This window comes from Photinus pyralis, unplaced genomic scaffold, assembly GCF_008802855.1.
Source record: "Photinus pyralis isolate 1611_PpyrPB1 unplaced genomic scaffold, Ppyr1.3 Ppyr1.4_LG1, whole genome shotgun sequence".
Lineage (NCBI taxonomy): Eukaryota > Metazoa > Arthropoda > Insecta > Coleoptera > Lampyridae > Photinus > Photinus pyralis.
The window spans coordinates 21,298,714-21,319,858 of NW_022170249.1; the positions used below are offsets into that span (position 1 = coordinate 21,298,714).

A 21,145-nucleotide genomic window follows, 5' to 3' on the forward strand; every position below is an offset into this window, starting at 1 on the left:
AAACCCGAGAGGAATTATTGTGTGACTAGGCGAGAGCTCCTGGGTGTGGTAAAGGCATGGGAACATTTCCATAAGTACCTTTACGGCCGCAAGTTCCTGATAAGGACAGATCATGCAGCGCTAAAGTGGCTCTTGCAGTTCCGAAACCCAGAAGGACAGGTGGCAAGATGGTTAGAACGTCTTCAGGAATATGACTACGACATTGAACACAGGGCTGGAAAAGTTCACAATAATGCAGACGCTTTGTCAAGAAGACCGTGCAAGGACAACTGCACACATTGTTCTAAAATAGAAGACAAGATTGGCCATCTGCGACGAACAACTGTAGAGAGTGAGGAATGGAAGCCAAGCGAAATCAAAACGGCCCAAGTTTAAAAACTGTTCTGAATTGGATGCGCCACAGACAAAGACCAGACTGGCAAGACATTAGTGCCACAAGTCCTGAAGTAAAGAGTTATTGGGGCCAATGGAATAGCCTGACTCTGAAAGACAACCTGTTGTATAGGACCCTTGAAAGTGAAGATGGCACCGAATCGACGCTGCAATTAGTAGTACCTAGAAGCAAAGTGTCGGAAGTATTGCGAAAATTGCATGACGGCGCTTCCGGAGGACACTTTGGTATTACGAAAACGTTGCAAAGGGTACGTGAGCGATTCTATTGGGTCAACCGTAAAGAAGATGTCCGGCGATGGTGTCAAAAATGCGAGTTATGTGCTACTGGAAACGGACCAGTTTCCAAGAAGAAGGCACCCATGAGGCAGTATAACGTTGGTAGTCCGATGGAACGAGTTGCTATCGATATCGCAGGACCGTTTCCCGAGACAGATGGCGGAAATAAATATATCCTAGTCGCTATGGATTATTTCACAAAGTGGACTGAAGCTTACGCCATTCCAAACCAAGAGGCAGCAATAGTTGCAGAAGTGTTGGTAAAGGAGTTCTTTACACGTTTTGGTGTTCCTATAGAAATCCATTCAGACCAAGGAAGGAACTTTGAATCGGCTTTGTTTCAAGATGTTTGTCGATTGGTAGGAGCCAATAAAACCAGAACAACACCTTTGCATCCTCAGTCAGATGGAATGGTGGAGAGAATGAATCGAACGATGGGTAAATATCTTTCAAAAGTCGTGGCAGAACATCAGAAAAATTGGGACCAGTACCTCCACCTGTTCCTTATGGCATATCGATCAGCCGTCAACGAGACCACGGGTCAGACTCCTGCCTGCCTTATGTTGGGTCGTGAACTACGCCTTCCATGTGACCTCGAGTTTGGGCGTAAACCCCATGAAGAATATGTCGCAGGTGAAAATTATGTTGACCAACTAAAGGCGAAGATGAACGACATTCACGACTTGGCTAGAAGTCATATTCAGATTGCCAGCGATCGCATGAAAAATCAATACAACCTCCGCTCGGCCAATGAAACTTTTGAAGCTGGAGATCTGGTATGGCTGCACAATCCACAGAGACGAAGAGGTCTTTCTCCCAAGCTACAAAGACAATGGGAAGGTCCGTATGAGGTGATCAAGAAAATAAATGACGTGATATATCGTATCAGAATGAACCACCGGAAACCGAAAGTTGTCCACATTAATCGACTCGCACGATATGCCGGATCCAACAACAACGAAGAAGTTAGAGGTATTCGAGAAGAGGAACGCAGCTTTGGGATCGAGCCAAACTTTAACGATTTTATGTCAAATTACGCCCAGCGGAAGAAAGCTCGATTTGGCGTTACTCAGGAAATTTGTCAAAATATTTTTGAGCTTCCGGTTAACGTTTCCATCGCCCATTGTGTCGCCGAAGACCTTCGCATGGGTAGAGGTATAGCTTCCGTATTCCGGAAAAGATTTGGAAGAATAGACGAGTTGTTAAAGCAAAGACCACGAGTGGGTAAAGTACTGCGCTTGGAAGATAATCAACGCTCTTTGTTCTACTTGGTTTCAAAGAAAACGTCAGAAGGCAAACCCACCTATGAAAACCTCTGGTCTGCTTTAAAAAGCTTAAAGAAACTCATGGCATACTATGACATAAATAGCTTGGCGATCCCGAAGATTGGATGTGGTTTAGATGGGTTGGACTGGAAAATAGTGCGAACCATGATCGAAGTGATTTTTAGAAACACTAGCGTTCGAATTACAGTATGCTGCTTCAACCCACAGGGGACGACCCTCCGCAAAACTGTGGACTGTTACTTTTTCAAGAAAGGTGTTTGTCGAGCAGGCTCTGACTGCAGATTCCGACACGAGGCATTAAAAAGTAATACTAACGCAGTTTCTGAACGAGACGTCCAGAATTAAGAAGGGGGCAGTGTAACGGAAATGCTCCAGACATGACGTCGCCTTTGGCGCTCTGGAATTTTCTACGCGCGCGATAGTGGGATTTGTGTAGGAATATTCGAGAATGTACGCGATGTTCTGGACTTACATTGCTTGCGTGTATAAATGGTTGCGGACCGAACATCGCGGCAGTTTTACTATCGAACGAGATCGAGTAAGTATGAAACATTGACGCGCGGAAATATAAATTGCGAAGTGTGTGATATAAATAATCGATATAAATTGTACGGTTTTTATAGTGTTTTAGTTTTGTTTAATAAATATTGATATAAATCGAACCCGAATTTATAAATCACGTTACAATATTCATATTAATTTAACATGCATGTTAAAAAATGGCCCATACTAAAGAATTTCAATGTACATCCCCTCAAATAAGGGAAATTGAGTGTAGTAAAAAATTTACTCCCCGAATGAATTTTTAAAGTGAATGAACAATGGTGGGCAGGAAAGGGTATAGATAAAACTTCATGTTTTACTTGCTTATTTTAATGAGGTAAAGGTAAAGAAATCATCCACATTATGAACATTTTGATTAATAAAAAATGAACAGAAACTCTTATAATAAAACTAAACAAAAACTACAATTCTTTTTTAATTTTGCTTGGACATTTTGTCCACTAGGGATCTTAAGAGATCTAGTGCTTCTTGTTTTTGGGACATTCGTTGTTCATGTTGCGTTTGACGATCTTGTCTAAGTTTTTCTAATACATCTGCAACTCGGTTGGCACTGCCGGCTAAAAAATGATGTTAAAAGAATAATAATTTGTTATGAAGGCATCACACTTCTCTGTAGTTTTTTCTTTTGATTTATTCGTGTGCCTTTCACTGCATTGCGAGACGTTACAGGTTCTCCGGACATAGATGTTGAACGTACGACAGGAGGTAGCGGATCGTTACACTGCAATTCCGGGTCTGTAGAAATTTGTGGTTCTATGGCTATAGGACCTTCACTTTTGGGATCGGAGGCTGAAGAACTTGAAGCCGTAGACAAAGGCTCTACCCATGGCTTACTTCCAAACAAATCATCCATTATCTAAACCAGTAATTACGTTAAATTCATTACAGATTTTAATTCAATTACCTCTAAATAGGGCCAATCTGTCCTGTTACTCCCGGAGCGTTTATTATGATCTTTGATTTTTTTATATTGGCGCTTTAATGTGGCCAGGTTGGTGCGATATTGCGTTCCAATAACTGCAAATCCCTCTTTGGCCATTAAAGCAGCAATCTTTCCCCAAAAAGCATTTTGCTTCATTTTACCTTTTAGAAGATATTGCTGGTTTTCGCTATAATTGTGTAGTAGTAGTACAATACCTTCATGCGTCCAACGATGTGTGTTATCTAAAATTAATTATGTTCCTTATAAATACTTCACAAATGTTTGTATAATTGGTAATGGTAATCCATCCTGAGACTCTGCACCCTCTGCACTTTGTGGCGAGCATTCCTCAACCTCAAAAGTGCTCTCCGACACTTCCTCCGAGTTTTCTTCTATTTCTTGAGTGGCTTGTGTAGTCCTGCCATTTTGTAGCAATGTTGTTGCAAAGGTAATATCTGTAACACAATAGTGACTGGACTACCAGACAAGTAACCTTTAATAAACTTACCATTTATAGCTCTTTCGTAATCTTCGGGAATTAGTGTTATTTTCTGCTGTGCATTATTTTCGAGAACCAACTCCATTTTCTATGACCACATGTTTACTACAACCTTTACTCAGTTTACTCAGCTTTTACCACCCAATTGGTAGAAGCAACATGAGTATTTTGCAGTAAATCTCACGCATGCGTATTGATTGTTGCATTTGCAGTAAATGTCAGCAATTTTATAACCGCCACAAAATTACTTTCAGTAAAAACAGTAACTGGAGTAAATTTTGAACTGTACCGTTAATAGGTACCAAACGTATTTTATAGCGTCGCGTCGCAAATATTCTTCAGTATCTACTTTGCAACTACTACTTACAATTCTTAAATTCAAAAAGACCCACGTCCCACAATTCATGTTGTGGGCAGCAAATACGTTTCACAGTACTATGCCAATAACTGCTCACAACAAGACCGTAAAGAATGTAACGGGAATTCTTCTTCTTCATCCTTCGTTATGAGTACGTTTGGACATATTTTGCGTATTTTTATTTCCGGGCTAGATCAGATTATAAGGGTTAAGCATAGGAAAGAATCCAATTAATTTTCCTTTCACTGCAGTCACATTAATAGTTTTACACGAAACATATTTATTATAGTTAACTGGCCTCACTGGGCAGATAATTAATTTTATCCTAGTGAATAATGTACAATTGCAATTATCACCTATACAACGTGCGTCCTTTAACTTAATACAATCTCATGATAAAACTAACGTTAAAATACAAACAAACGCTATCGGTTCTGGTACAATAAGGAATCTCGAATGTTCTATAAATATATTTCAGAACTATACGGAGAAGGCTAACAAGAGCTGGGTTAACTGCAGGAACAAAAATGATTCAGACCGGTAGGGTAACAAAATTTGAAACTGACGTCGTTGAAAAAAGGAAAAATGTACGAAATCGGGAAGATAATGTGCTAATGAATCGACGTAGCCAGAAATCGTACTAACTTTTACTTAACACAACTTTAACGTAGATACAGATAAAGTAACATGACTTGAGGTGCCAGGCGGTTGATTTTGGCATACTCGGATAGGCCAAAGTGGAACTCCATCGGTTAAAATTTTGAACACTCGTTCAGTAGATTTAGGACTAGCTCCCCTACTATAACCCTATATTTTGGGCCCATTAAATACGTCTTTCCCTTTTAGAAATTGCAAAAGGGATTGAAGCGTAAGATGTTGTTCTAAAATTCAAATGTAAACTGCTTATAATGTATCTACCCAAATATAAATTTAATATAATATAATCTTAGCACAGTTGACATAAATGCCTATCTACATTTAACGGGTGTTTGAACTTACTGTGTTGGATGTGTGTTGGATCGCTGTTTGTGTGAAAGTATCAACATCGCTAACGGGTTTCTTATATTGGCTTTTTTAGGTTGGCCCGATTTAGAAATTTGTAAAATACAAGTCACTGTTCGCAGGCTAATATTTAATGCATCCGTAACTCTGTGTGAAATGAAACCACTCACCTCTTTTACTACCGCGACTGGTAAAAGTCGGCCACCATTGTCTCTTCGTTCAAAAGAACATTAGAAATAAGTTGATTACTTTTTCTTGGTAAACCTGATGGCACTTTTGGGTTATACATCTTTTGGCGTAGAATATTGCAGTGAAACTTACGAAGGTTATGCTTCTATAATTGTTCGTTATGAAATAATGGATTTTTATGGGCTAATGTAGCAAAACGCCATAAAATAATACAAACAGTTGTTAAATTTAACGTATCGCAATGTATACGTAAACTTCCACAATTTTGATTGACAGGTAACCTGAAAACAACAAAATATTTATTTACATAAAATTCAGGAAAATCACACATTAATGGTGAGGAAATATGGGGCCGAGTACTTTAATTTCCGAGTCAAGTAATGTCATTTTACTGACGAGTTTTTGTATTAAATTTTACCCGAAATCGGATTTTAACATAAAATTTCAATACAGGTGTGGTCGGTAAAGTGACAGGCGGCAAAGAAAAGTAACCTGGTCTGGCCCTGTCATGGAAACTAAAAGTTCCTAACATAAAGTAGGCATGAAAATGAAGGTTTCATGACCATTTTGGATAAAAACCCTCTCACTAAAGGATTTTGGTTTTATTATTTAAATAACGCACGACTCTCTCTAAGTGGGAAGCAAAACTCACGTGTGCTTTTTGTTTTCTAATGGTGAAATCAAAAAGTATATACGTATTTGTTGACCAGTGAACAATATACGTCATTTTCACGCGAACTTTGATAAACGTNTGTATTTTGCTTTGTTAAAAAGCTTCCTTGTCTGTGCCCGCAATCGAGAGAGTCCCTCATGCCACCAGGGCACTTTGTTTGAGGTTCTCCTTTCTTTTGTGGGACAGCTTGCCTCATAGGCACCTTTGATGGCCATGCGAAGGTTTGATTCCATGACCTCCAATTCCGCCGAGTTACTGACTCCTGCAGGACAGTTCTCGAGATTGACCTTTAGGTTCTCTCTATAGAGGTCCCAGTCGGTTCTTCTCGGATTTCTATATACGGATACAGCCGTTTCGTTAGATTCAATGTCAAAACGAATATATCTATGGTCGGAGAGCGATGGCTCTTCCGACACATGCCATTTGTGTACTGAGCTGCAAGCAGCAACAGTTCCAAATGTTATGTCAATTACCTGCCTCCGCCGACTGTTGACGAAGGTTGGCTCATTGCCTACATTAGCTACCTCTAAATTATTATTAATAATATAATCTAGGAGAGACTCACCTCTTCTGTTGACGTCAGTACTGCCCCACACAGTGTGGTGCGCATTGGCATCACATCCGAGAAGTAGCTGCCTGCCTTTACGCTGGCAGTGTTCCACCAGTTTGCAGACTTCTATTGTTGGTGGTGGACTAGGTTGATCGTAAGGGAGGTATGCGGATCCGAGCACAAGCCCCCTCTCGCTCCCATCCCTTTCCACTGCCAGCATTACTGCCACCAGGTCTCTGCAACAGAATTCCCAGAGTGGTAGTAATTTAACGCTATCCCTAGCTAAGATGCACGATCTGGGATTGATTTCGTTTGGCTCAGTAATGAGCCGCGCTCCTTTCAGTCCCAGACCTCGTATTTGCCCTTTGTAGGTCCAAGGTTCTTGTACTAGGGCTACATCAATTTGATGTTTATTCATGTATGCACAGAGGGTGGCAGATGCCGCCCTGCTGTGATGCAGATTAATTTGTGCTAGTCTTACCATAAAGAGAAGAGTAAGACCGAACCTACCTAATGAAGTGCGGTGGTTGGCGCAGTTGGTTGAGGTTCTTCTGAGAGCCCCTCACCTGCTGCTGCCTCTTCGCACTCCATTCGTGTCACCTCCTCTTCTTCCACCTTCGTCTTGGAGAGGAGTTTGAACGTCACCCTAGTGAAGTTCACATAGGGCCGATGGTTGCACGTGGCCCCCATCTTCTCCCAGGAAGTTTGGTCCATAAGGACAATCAAAGTTTGTCCCTTGGGATCCTCCTTCCTGTCAACCACGCGCCAATTGCTGGTTGTCACACCAGCATTCTGGATCTCGATCCTTTTCAGGATCTTCTCCGGTTCAACTTGAGCCCCGGGGATCCAGACGTGAGCCCTAATCGGTTTTGGGAGGTTCTTGGCTTCGACGAATCGAAGTTTCGCACCCTCCCACGGAGCTACACTCCCTAGCTCCGACCTCAGCCAGTCCACCGATGCCTGGTCTGCGCACGTTATCAACAGCGCTCCCCCTCGGTGGCGACACTCTGTGAATTTGGGCGAAACCGCCCCAACGGCCAAAGCGTCAACTCGGTCAAGGATCCAGGTCTGTAGTCGCCCTGTCTCCTCCTCCGACAGCGTTCCTTCCAGGTCTTCATGGACGAAAGCCATTCTGAAGCCTGTTGCTGCTTCACTAAAAGTTCTGGTGTCCTTTACGGTCCCAGTTTTAACTTTTTTGGAGGCACCTCCTTTTGGAGTGCTGCCCTCAGACCGGTGTCGCTTTTGCGTCCCAGTCTTTGGCTCAGCTTTAGTTGATGGGTTGCCTGGTTGCTTGGAGCCCCCAGGTCGTCCCACTTCAGATGGGAGGTCAGGTGGCTTGGAGCCCCCTGGTTCCTGCCTCATCTTCTTTAGCTTCCGGCGCGCTGCCCCGGAGAGTTTTTTAGGCTCTCCAGTACCAGGTGCTCCGGGAGTAGGAATTTTGTTTTGTTTTTCTTGGTCCATATAAGTCCCACGAGTCTGGGGGAAAAGAACGTCCACACGCGCGGTGCCCCCTGCACACGTGCAAGGCGACTTAATACAACGGAGTGGCGCCCGGTGCTCCGAGGTTGGGGCCGGTAGTTGCTGATCCTCTATTCAGCCACGCATCCTTTCGGTCCGGCCCTCTGACCCTTAGGATTTAGGTTGTTTGATGAGGTTGTCTCCTCTTGGTCCGGGCGGTAAAGCCAAGACCCCCCACACCATCCTGAGCTCCCCAGGATCATGCATGGTATATCAACATGGTTCTGCGCATCGAACACATGTCGGCACCGTTAAACCCCGTGCAAGCCCTTGGCCACGACACGACAGCCGGGCGGGGTAGCTGGTCCGCGATGCTGTCTTTGGTTGCTTCCAGTCGCTGTTTCATAAGCGACGAGCATCCTTATCCCTAGCATTAGCCTATGCGTCACTTACGCTCATTCGCTTAGGCCGTTCCCCTATCCGCCACCTGGGGACGCGCCTGGTAGGGAGCCACCCCTCAGGTAAAAAAATCACACATTAATGGTGAGGAAATATGGGGCCGAGTACTTTAATTTCCGAGTCAAGTAATGCCATTTTACTGACGACTTTGTATTAAATTTTACCCGAAATCGGATTTTAACATAAAATTTCAATACAGGTGTGGTCGGTAAAGTGACAGGCGGCAAAGAAAAGTAACCTGGTCTGGCCCTGTCATGGAAACTAAAAGTTCCTAACATAAAGTAGGCATGAAAATGAAGGTTTCATGACCATTTTGGATAAAAACCCTCTCACTAAAGGATTTTGGTTTTATTATTTAAATAACGCACGACTCTCTCTAAGTGGGAAGCAAAACTCACGTGTGCTTTTTGTTTTCTAATGGTGAAATCAAAAAGTATATACGTATTTGTTGACCAGTGAACAATATACGTCATTTTCACGCGAACTTTGATAAACGTATTATTTTCGGATAAAAAGAATTTTCATTACTACCAAATGACTACCAAATTGGATACGACACGTAGCCCTCAATATTCTATTTGTGCACCAGTATCCTTACGAGTTATGCAATATCATCCTGACTACGATTCGATGTATACTGCCTTAAGGAGACTTCCCTCGCTAATGGTTTAAACACTGTTTGACGGTTATTGATATGCATATACCTTAAGTCTCTGTAACATTAGCCATCGTATTCTTTCCCTTCCGTTCTGATAGACTTGTCATGTAATGGCAAGAACACTGAGATTTCTGCAAATGTGTTTCTGCATCCTTCCAATTGAACGAAAGGGTTGCTTCTGGACGTAGCGTGCTTGGTCGGAAACCTGCTCACGTTGGATTTCTAAATTGCCTTCTGTTTCTGAAACTTTCTCTATTATTACCATCTTCCTATTCTTCACTTCATCACCAACCTGTTTTACTTTGAAATCACCTAAATTATAGTTCCAACTATGGTTTCTAGCTATTTTTTGCTTAGTGGTTTAAAATGACGTGTATTAGTAAAGGTCACTCAAAACTCAAACAAACCTTCATGGCGATACGGAAGAACTGATTTTGGATTATTTGAAATTGTAAATATCAAGTGTAGCCTTTATTTACGTAACTGAGATACAAATTGGTATAGCATAACTAAAAATAAACTAAACCTGTAGGGGAAGCAGTATATGAAGCAAGATCTCATAAGTTACGGCTAAACAGTCTTCTGTAGAATGATGTATCTCTTCGGTGTAGGTTGACCTATATTTATACTTTATTTCCACATCGGTATTAGTCTCGACATTTGATTTTTGTTTACTTCCAAATAAAGAGAGAAGTATATGGCGAACCGTTTTAATTAAGTACGTGAGTAGCAATAGGTCAACCATTAAAATAATGGAGAGCAAGATAATTTCCCAGTCCAATATTATTATTTCTACAACATACGAGTTATTGTACTCCTACTCCAAGATCATCAACTGGCTTACTGAAACTCTGTCCCAAATCTCTTATAGCTTCGTTAATTTTATTTATTGGAATTAAAACCAAAAATTGCATTTGCTCCGAAATGATTTGCAATGGCGTAATAGTCCAGAAAACACCTTTGATTTGATGATGTTTCCGACAATCGTCTTCGCTGTCTGAAGTGAACCAAACTAATTGCACTATTCACCGTCAGAGTACTTACTAACTGAAAACCACAAATACTGCACCCAGGAAAATCGGTTATGATCGCATTGAGAACTATCTTCTTGGTACTTTAGGGAACTCAATTCGGCCACCTTAAATGCACAAATTATGGAATTTGGGGAGTTTGAGAATAAGTACCGACCTTCAAATGATTTATCCATCTATAGGGAAAATCAATAATCCACGCTAAAAATAACAAGTACATGATTATGGACCAAGGTGGAAATCCAATTATTCGCAAATAACTCGCAAAAATCAACACAAGCACCGCAGTTGAAATAATAAGCGGTTCGTACCATTCGCCAAAATACAAATCGGGCCACCGTGATCCCAGCTCTTTTGGAGAAGATAAAATCCTTCTCACTATCCGATTCACTGTACCAAATGCAACGCCGCCACTGCCCTGAACAAAATTCCGCAATAATTCGTAATCACTTTTAGATATTTGAAACTGTAACCCTCCGTAATAAACTGTAGAGTCATCTACAACCACCAGGTCGGCAATGAGATCAATAAACTGACTGTAGTGCAACAGGATGGGATCGCCATTAAATTCTTCCTTTGCTGTGTTTCTACTTGTCTTTCGAGAAGTACCCAAAAACGTTATTAAGAATATAGTCGATATCAACAGCACCAGTGCAAAGAGATAACTGTTTCCCTAAAAATCCATTTCTTTTTCACCTGCCATACAAGAAGGTGTAAGTACTCACCATAGCTACATAGTTATTTTTTTACAATGAGACCAAAATAACAAGCACATATTTCGGGATATTTTCCTGATAAAGTATTAATATCTTTAGATTATTAATGTGAGAAAACTTAAGATATAGATAAGCTACTCACAGGTCATTCACCATAGCTTAATTTGCATTCATTTCTCGGTGAAATATTCCATGTTGTGGTAGATTTAGATTAACGATGTATATTTGATCACATTCGACAGTTTATTAGTATATAAAAAATGCTGACAAAAAAGGGAGGCAAGTAATGACAAAAACTTCTCTCCCCATTAATCTTCTACTAAGAAGGTAAACATCGATAAATGGATATAATATGCTACTATCTTATAACCCAATAATTTACTAAGCTATTTTGGTTTAACAAAATCAGCCTTATCTGCACAAGGGTTGTGCACAATTTATACTTATTTTAATGGGTTGCTGTCATAAATTGACCACACGATTTTTTTAAGTACCTAATCTACGTAGATATGAAAGAAAATCAATTTAAGGCAAAACAAGATTTATTTTTCGGCAACCTCTACACACTTATTCCACCCTTTCAGCAATCAAGATACCTCAAAATTCTTTGGGAAATAATCCCTAACAGCAACTTGCAGGTCATATTCACAAGCAGACCTTTCGCCTCATAAGTATTTTTTCAATTTGAGGAAAATATAGTCATCGCAGGACCTACATTTTCCTGGTAAATTTCTTTCCCGATAAGTTTCTGTTCTGGTGTGCGGAGCTTGGCAATCCATCTGTCGGAAATTTCCTCATTTCCAAATCTTCGCGTAATATTTTCTAAACAGTTGCAGCTGATATGCGCACTTCTCTTGCAATGACTGAAACTTTAATTTTACTATTTGTCAACACCAATTTTTGAATTCTTTATTGTCTTCTGTGGTTTTGCTTCCAGAGGCCTCGTCCGGGATGAGGATCCTCTTGTATGGATTCTCGACTCTAACAAAATTGTTTGTCCCGGATTCTTCACCACATACGACAATCCGTTTGTAGAAAATTTGAGTCTCATTTAAAAAGACAATACAAATTCAAAAGGAAGAAAATCCAAAACTACTCTAAATAAGTTCAACCATAATATTTTATGCGATACAATTTTGCTCTATTTAGCTAATTTACAAAAATCGATCACTTCAAAAATTGTTTTGATTACGTTCAATAAAAATGCTTTACGCAATTTCTTAAAGAGAACCGATCGTTATTTTTGTTGATTCTGTCACGTATTGACTATGGGTGCTATAGTTATTCCTCGTGTAATTCCACGTTGCTAAGTAAGCTGGACAAAATTCAAAATTTAGCAATTAGATATTCCCTTGGGGCATTTCCAACGAGTCCCGTCTGTGCTCTCAACGTGGAAGCGAATATTCTTCCGCTTGCTCTTCGCCGAAAGCAGTTAATAGTTAACTATTACCTGAAAGTACATCAAAATGATAAACACCCAAATTATAGATTACTTACCGATACAACTAGACCTACACGGTTATATAAATCGCAAGGTGAAAGAGCAAGACAATTCATGGAGGAGCTACAGTTACAAGAGGATAACATTGTAGATTTCACAAAGGTGGCTGTCAAGCACTGTGTAAATGAGCGCTGGCAGGAGCAATGGGCGCGGGTCGATACATCTTTGAGAAGAATTAAACCAAACCTAGGACCACTTTTTTTACTTGACGTGGAACGTCTGCACTCGACAAAGTTGTATCGGCTCGGTTTGGGACACACTGCTCTCACGCATAGTTATTTGCTGAAGGGTGAGGCACCATCTTTGTGTAATAGATGTGGTATCAATTTAACACCAGAGAACATACTTTGTGTTTGTGTAACATACCAAAATGAGCGTGACCTATTTAAAATTAGTGTGATATGGGAAACAAATTTTGCTAGTCAGGATCGCTGTCGAAGTGTGTTGGGATTCATGCGAAGCATTGGAATTTTAAATGATCTGTGATAATCTGTGATATTATGCGAGGCATTGGAATTTTGAATGAAATGTGATATTCTGTGATATTAGTATGTATGTATGTTGCTTAGTTCTTGTTCGTTGTACTTGTCTATATCTGTCTAAAAAGTAATAAAAATGGGTGATAGGCAAATGGCCTCAGCAGCCGAAGCCTTAGGTGGGGTTTTAGTGGGTATTCGCAACAAATGGGAGAGCCCCACACTACTCTGGAACTTCCTTCTAGAGTGTGCATAAGGAGCATTTCCCCATCTATACAAAAAAAAAAAAAATACAAATAAAAAAAAATTACGTTATCTTAATAATAGTGTTTTCTGTTACAAAACTATACTATGTTGCCTTAACACAATATAGAATGAAACCTGAATATTTTTAACGTTTCCTGGTAATTTTTTGTACGATTAACTCTTATTATGCGATTGATTAGGTACTGAACTGTCTACTTTTACAGTCTGCTTTCAACCAAGTTCATGTTCTCGCGGTATGATCTATTAATAGTGCACCCCAAGGCCAAACCGAAACGGACATAATTTGTTTCTTGAAACTTTCGCTTTAAAAGTAGGAATTTTTAACTGAAACTGTTACTATTTTGCTTCTAAATATATGACAATCAAAACACCTAACTCGGTCGGATTCGCTTAAGCATGGCATTCGCGGTGAAAATCGTGCTTAATATTCCCCACCCCCCACCCCACTAATTGTCGACACAAGTTCATCATACTTGACTTGACCAAACCTCTTTCTTCTAATCTCAATTATAATCAGGGTGTGTCAAGAATATATCGCCTTTTTCTAACTTAGTGAGGGATACGCATATCTGCTACTCATTTCACCCTCGCACACATCTCTGACTTGCAATTGATATTCCAATTCATCCCGCCTAAGATGCTTAACTAACATTATAAAAACACAAAATTTCTCCTACAATTATAATCCCGGAAATAGAGTAACTACTCCAAAAAGATTATTTCAAAATGAACAACACAAGTAGTGTACAAAAAGTCGAGCCCCGCGTTGGGCGCCAAAATCTGCAACGCGAACTTGGCTAATAGTCAAGGCAGAAGAAAATACGCAAATTGAATAATTGGCGCTATCACCCTACCGGAATTTTCCCTGACTGTCGTCTCTGCTTATGTAAGTGTTCGGCAGGGAAGTGGAGACGGGACGGGTTCCACGTTGGCGGGAACCTACTAAACGGTGGGGACGGACTGGCAAGTTTTCTCCCGCAAGTTGCTGTCTGACAGCAGAAAGAACAAAATAATAACACGGGGCGAAAGTCAGGAGAGTATGATACATTCTTTTCTTACCGCTTTAAGTAACCTTTGATTTGCGTGGTTATTAAAATTCGACGTTTTACTTGATATTCTCACGTCATGTAGATATCTTATTTGTAATCCACTAGTTTACTCGTAGATGTAAGTTAATTTCTGTAGTAGATTTCTTATTATCTTAGTTCTTTGTCCTGCCGTTAGAGGTTATCCTAGTGTTAGTTCTTTTACTTACTTCTTTGTCTTGTTGCTAGAGTTCGCGCTTTGTACCTTTCTGCACTTACCTTTTACGTTTATCTGGATCGGTCATTTTATGAAGGTTGACAGCGACGAACGACGCGATAGATGTTTCTACATTACCGACTTTGCAGAATTACCCGCCATGCAACTAAACAGCTGACTAATCTACATGACCTACTCGAAGTTTATACCTGGAGATTTCGATATTTGTTCCGGAATTATAACTGCAAGTATAACGAAACCTCTTTGAAGATTAACGACTCTGTAAATCGCTGCGTTATACCTGATACTATGTGCTTTGTCTTTGTGATTACCGAAGATTTGACTTTACCGATATCGAGACTCGCTTAGTCGCTTTTGTTTACGTTACTTTCTGATTACTACGAATACTACTAATATTTTCTCTGACAATGTGTTGATCCTCTTTTACTAAAAATCAATTTAAATTCAGATATTGACATTGCAGATTTAGACATATGTCACAGTGACCTATTTGTAATATTTTTGAGACCATTGATTAACTCACCCTCGATTGTGACGTCAATAATTATTGTTTATATGCTATCTCTATCAAGTATTTTATTCCTTTAGCTTGTTAAGACCAGAACATGGATCTCTTGGTCTGCCTTACTACTACAGTTCCTTTTTTGCTTATCTTTGCTTGCGTATAAGAACCTCGAAATTCACTCCGACCCACCTCTACTTTGTTTGTGCTTATCATGTGCTTGTCTCAAGGTAATTTTGTTACATTTAAAGCCGAGATTGAACGTAACATATCCGAAGGATATTATAATATTCAAATTAAATCTTGTCCAGTTACGTATCACCGCAAGTGTAGGTATGTAGTGGTGTCGTAAGCATCGCATAAACATCACCGTGATTTACAACATCTCAAAGGTTCATGAAATAAAATATTCGTATGCAAAACCTGAAAGAAGTAATTAATATTAGTAATTTAGTAACAAGTGCCAGAGTATGATCAAAGTCGAGAAGAACTACGAGCGTGTGTCGTACAATATTTGACTTTATACTGCACTGGAATTGAACTTCGTTTTAGTTCATCAGGTTTTGTTGATATTAACGTCTTGGTAATCGTAATGTCAGAATATTGTAACCTTATTGGCCTAGTGACATAATGCGTTATTTCCCGTACTGACTCTAAAATCGATATTTATCAATATGTGTCTCGTAATGCAATGTACTGTGCACTTTTATTTATAAAGCGACGTTATTTCCTATAAATGGAATATACCTTTAAACGTAAATTGCATTCAGACGTATGATACATTACCGTCATAAAGGTAGTAGTACAATGTAACGGTCTCCACGGAAACGTTCGCGTTTCTGAATCAATTTGTCCATTAGTCTGGTGAGATATGCTGAGAATTATAAATCATAAGATTATTGTTCACAATTTTTAAGCGAATATGAACGTTTACTGAGAATTAGAAATAAGCGGATTTCTTAAATTACCTGAATGGTACTAAATAAATACGTTTACTTTAAAATTTCACATCAACCATTTTTCGAAAATTTTCCATATTTAGAGAGCAATACAGGGTGTCCCAGCACGAGTGGAACTGCATTAGTAACTTTGTTGTTATTGAAGATCGCGATTTAATTCATCCATGCCTGTATTATAGTTTATCTTGTTTGGTTTATGCATATTTACTACACCCCTTGTTTAGTTTGGGGGATCGTGTTATTTAGAAGTTCGTATATTTCTACCTCAACTTATTTGTTTATTTATTGAATAAACGCTACTTGTTTCGAGTTACAAAAGTATAATAATTTGAATACGTTGAACATATTGAATACTGTTAGAAATATAATACATTATAACGACGTCAATAAAAAAAACAGTAGCAAATAGTGTGCATTGCTTTAGTTCGAGTTGTTTAGTAAAATCATAATTTTGAATTTTTCCGTAAGAAACTTTGTAGACATTACATATTACAAACTGTAGGTGATTAGAGCCGTTTTGAAATGCACACGTGTGAGCGCGAAACCGTGGAAATTTAATTGCGTCCAGTGACTTATGAAACGATGGATGAAATAGGAAAAACACATAAGCGACATGTAGACCATCTACGTAGAAACGTTATGAATGGACCATCAGAGATCGATGAACTCAGAACGAACAATCTACGTACTGATGACAACAGACTTCAGGAGGAGGAACCAGTAGAGACCGCGTAGGAGATACAAAAGAAAATATGACAGTAACAACCGGCATCCAAAGACCACAAAGGAACGCCGAATGACCAGTCGTTTTGAGATTTCGTGGTGTCTACTAGGAAGGGAGGAGTGTTGTGTATTGAGTAGTTGAATCATAGATACATCAGAAAACAGTTGTTAGAGTTGTCAAAATAACGTGAATTTTGCATAATTAGTTTTAAAAGTAATAAACCATTTACAATAAAGCGGGCATTTAATATTAAAAGTATTAAATTAAAAAAGTTGAGAGACCTGGTAAATGGTCAAACTGGAGGCGACATATTGAATTGTTCTCAGGACATCGTGAGGTGCTTGATGTGGTAGATGGTACTCTTTCTGAGCTCGTTGCACCAAAAGCAGGAGCTTTGGTTGAGGCATATAGTGCTCATGAGAAGGAATTTAAAAAAATTTCAGAAAGCAGATGCACTGGCACAACTTATTTTAGTCACGTCTATGAATGAATCCAATATTGATCTAACATTAGCTACATGTCGGACTGCAAGATTATCGTGGGAAACTAACTTCAGTGTATGGATAGAGTTCAGGCATTGAATAAGTAATTTTAGGACTTATTCAGTGGTTTAGGTCAACGAGTAGACAGATGTATGGAAAATTTCGTTCCGTGCGGAAAGGATTCTTCGGAAAACACACATACACACAGTTCGATTGCAGCGTAATTTCAGTGATTCAAATGAACCATACAGGAAATAGACAACTCAATTCCTCAAAACCTTCCCCATGGATATTTAATTTGAGGTTTTGAGGAATTGAGTTGTTTATTTACTGTATGGTTCATCACCCCATTTAGAGTATGGATCAACCACGAGTTTTTCTGATTCAAATGAACCTAGTGAAAGCTCAATTCCCTGATTTGCTCTGAATGAGTTGTCCCCTGATTATTTCGAATTTACCAGCGTGTGGGATTCGGTTCCTCTAGTGGATCGTACATTAAATAAACTTACAGAAATGAGATTACCCGACCAGAAAAATGATTCTATAGCTTATATGTTGCATCAGGAATTAACAAACAGTGGAAATCCTGGTGGAAATGAAAAAGTTGCGAAAGAGAACTCGAGGAAATGTTTAAAGTGTAATAAGGTTGGCCCTTTTTCAAAAAATTGTCCAAGAAAATTTACAGGAAACTCTTCGCTTTCAGCAGAGAATCTGGCAAATATGAAGTGGAAAGCGTCTGGAGGAAGTATACAGGGTGGGCCACTAGTGTGTGGATGGAAGATTGTGGGTTTATTAGCGCACATATTTAAAATTCATTGTCGGGGCATGTTGAAGGACCCTTAAGGCTACAACCTAAAAATATTTTCAACGAAATTTCAATTGTCATACAGGGTGATTTATATCAAAATTGCATTTTTTTAATGGAACCCCCTGTATATTATTAGATATTTTGATTCCTTGGTAAATTTTAGTGTGACTATGTATTACACATTATATCTAAAATGAGTCCTTTAACCGCAAATGATCGTTTTTTTCAAAAAGTAGAAGTCCAGTAAAAATTGAATATCGCAGTTATCATTAAACTGAGAAAGCCGTGACTCGGCAGTATTACTAATCTAGTAATGTACTAACATATGCCGAACGGCTAAAGTTAAACTTGTTTTGTCTTAAAAGAAATCACTCCGTCAATTTTCAAAATTTCAATCAAGGGTAGCTTGATACTTTGATACATAGTAATTAGTAGGCCTTTTACTTCAAATAAAACAAAACAACTAAAAAACGATAAAAAATCAAAGTAAAAGTGCTGAATCCAAATTTCTTCTACGATGTGCATCAGAACATTTTGAAGAAGAGCAAAAACATTGAGTACTTAAAAATTCATAGTAAAGAGCACCGTTTAAAATATGTTATTCAAATTCCATTTTTCTAACATCCGTTTTTAGATAGACAAAATCGGTTGCATAAGTGACATTTTCGGAAATTGACCGCCATCTTGAATTCTGTACTTCCTGTTCAGATGTGCCAGAGGTGCCGACATCGATATTCGTGTTCAGCAGGTACCAATTAGTAAAAAAAGCCTAGTTTGGCCAAATGTTGTCTGAAATGCCCCTAGGTCAAAAAAATTTCGAAAACTGAACCAGTCTATTACAACCAGAGCAACGCACAAAGAGTAACGTACTATTAACAACCGTCTCAATTTTGAGGATATTTACGGGATGAATACAGACTATGTAATACAATGTGATCATTAAACATTGCCAGTACCGGTCCTCTTAGCTCTATATACGACATACGACCGTGGATCTATATTATTATTGTAGGTGGGAATCCTTTTAGTAAATACATAATGTTTCTTACCTACTATTTTGTTCTGTAGAATATGAATTTCCGATAACTTCTCTATAAAACGCATTCGAAACATGCTGTACTGTAGCAGAAGAGCTTTTATGTGTACATTTAACGAGTATCTACTACCCCAATTATTCTGAAACTTTAATCCTTAAATGCATTTTACTTACTCCGCTCACAATATTTTATGATGAGCTGCATAATTGAATTGAATTTTTATCTCAATTGTATGAACTAAATTAATGAAGCTCGTGTAGTAGAGTACTATAAAACCATTGCTCTTGGCTACAGTTAATGCCAAGTAAAAATATGAAAAAATATGTTTCGCGATCTATCTTTAAGGTGATAAATTTTTGACACTTTCCGCATTCTTATGCCAGCTGCCATTTATAAGATGGACATAACATAAACACTCATAAACTAGGATTAATTAACTGAAAGTTCATAGAACCTTCAACGTCGAAGTATTTTAAGATTAATCGTGTAAATTTTAACTAGTGACACTTGAGATATCTTAGAATTTCGATTCGAGTTACAGTCGAGTAAACTTTAAATCCCTAATTGCCATATCTATGGTAAAAAAATATAATTATTTTTAAAGGTTAACCCATAAACATGCATCTAATAATCATTTCACAAACGTCATTTATAATTAAACGCTTCAACGTAGTGCTTGCGTGTTATATTCACTCTTTCACTCTCAGCCAATCCATCAATAGACGGTTTCGGCGTAAGTTTGACCTTGAAAGGATAAAGAGGAAAGTTCTACCCTAGTTTTGTTTCTTTCTAACAGTGTCGCCACACATAGCGCAATATATCCCCAAATTGATTAGTTATTTTTACAATATTACCATATAATTGGTAATCCATGTTTATAGTAATATAACCTTACAAAACATTCGCATAACCTCATTTATTCGTTTCTGTCATCATTATTTCCTGGCCTTTTCTAGTTTTCTCATTGCATATTTCCATTTATCTTTCACGTTCCACCTTTGATTATTTTATTTCCTTTTGCATTTTTTGAATACCCTGTCTTTAACCTTTATACCAAACAGTTTTTTTTTAAACTAAACTGTACACAATCCTTCTTGCTCAAGTAAGTATTATGTAAAAAGAAGGTTACATTATGATTGATTCTGTTCATTATAGGAGGCATTACAATGCCAAAGTGTCATTACAAGGATTGCAACAACACCTCAAAGTCTAAAAGGTGTCGCAATCTCCGTTATCATCCGTTCCCTAAACCACTGCGGAATATGGCGAAGAGCTTATTATGGATTGAACTATGTGGAAACAACAATCTAAACCCATCTAATATTACTAAGAATGTGTATATTTGTGAGCAGCATTTTGCTACAAGGGAATCAGAAAATCCAGAACCGCATCAAAGCTACTTGACTAACCCTCTACTACGTCTAAATAGTTTGGATATTCAAAGTTTCATCGAAGTCGGCTCAGGTTCCCAAGAAGATAATGTGAATCTGGAAAGGGCATTGGCTAATGTAAATGTTGGAAGTGGAGATCACAGTGATCACACATACACTAAACGATCAACTAGCAACTATCATCATACTGCCACCCAAACAGCTTCAGAACCCGTGGATGTGAAGTGCAAAAATGTGTCGAAGTTGAAGCAGTTTCAAAATTGTTTCTTGTTCTCAGAATTCCAGCACAGCAAGAATTTTCACTATTTCACTGGATTGACGTTACCACTGTTTGAGGCGTTATTTAATTTCTTGGATGAAAATGTAATGTCAAAATTAATGTACAATCATAAAAGTTATGCACTAAGAACCAAATGTATGCAACTGTCCAACAAAGATAAACTGTGTTTAGTGCTAATTCGTTTAAGAAGAGGTTATACACTGAAAGAATTATCTATATTTTATAACATGAGTGTCACCCAAGTGTCGGCAATATTTTATACGTGGGTGCAATTTGTTTATTTACAAACGTGTGTTCTGCGCAATGCTTTCATGAAAGGTGCTCGTGCCACTGATATAAGACACATGCCTGCTTGTTTTCGCCTACTTAATGACAAAGTGACCGTAGTTCTGGATACCACTGAAGTCCGGATGCAGATGTC

At 38.8% G+C, this 21,145-nt stretch overlaps 1 protein-coding gene and 2 long non-coding RNA genes across 7 annotated transcripts; all 3 read right to left on the minus strand.

The window, feature by feature from the left end:
• Positions 1-2,843: 2,843 nt before the first annotated feature.
• Positions 2,844-5,759, minus strand: LOC116160615. 5 transcript variants are annotated; one of them, XM_031473859.1, is made up of 5 exons: positions 5,622-5,759; positions 3,950-5,564; positions 3,424-3,896; positions 3,126-3,375; positions 2,844-3,076 (listed from the first exon to the last, which is right to left on the minus strand). In XM_031473859.1, the coding sequence occupies exons 3-5, from the start codon at positions 3,595-3,597 to the stop codon at positions 2,934-2,936; spliced, it is 567 nt and encodes a 188-aa protein (XP_031329719.1). In that variant the 5' UTR covers positions 3,598-3,896; positions 3,950-5,564; positions 5,622-5,759; the 3' UTR covers positions 2,844-2,933. The 5 variants fall into 5 exon arrangements, with proteins under 5 accessions (XP_031329719.1, XP_031329721.1, XP_031329720.1 ...); XM_031473861.1 differs by having other exon boundaries at positions 3,950-4,028; positions 5,471-5,745; XM_031473860.1 differs by having other exon boundaries at positions 3,950-5,179; positions 5,471-5,745.
• Positions 5,760-10,138: 4,379 nt separating this feature from the next.
• Positions 10,139-10,643, minus strand: LOC116169685. Its single transcript, XR_004145036.1, has 3 exons — positions 10,476-10,643; positions 10,332-10,425; positions 10,139-10,284 (listed from the first exon to the last, which is right to left on the minus strand). It is a non-coding gene; the product is annotated as an uncharacterized LOC116169685 (long non-coding RNA).
• A 1,493-nt stretch (positions 10,644-12,136) lies between these two features.
• On the minus strand, positions 12,137-13,014 carry LOC116159640. Its single transcript, XR_004143024.1, has 2 exons — positions 12,532-13,014; positions 12,137-12,484 (listed from the first exon to the last, which is right to left on the minus strand). It is a non-coding gene; the product is annotated as an uncharacterized LOC116159640 (long non-coding RNA).
• Between the last annotated feature and the right edge of the window lie 8,131 nt (positions 13,015-21,145).

Excerpts from the sequence above, each read along its gene's own strand:
- LOC116160615 (XM_031473859.1), bottom strand. The coding sequence starts at position 3,597 with ATGAAGCAAAATGCTTTTTGGGGAAAGATTGCTGCTTTAATGGCCAAA. Across the intron at positions 3,376-3,423 it reads CAGATTGGCCCTATTTAGAG|ATAATGGATGATTTGTTTGG; the intron begins GTAATTGAATTA and ends TTACTGGTTTAG. Across the intron at positions 3,077-3,125 it reads AAAGAAAAAACTACAGAGAA|CCGGCAGTGCCAACCGAGTT; the intron begins GTGTGATGCCTT and ends ATCATTTTTTAG.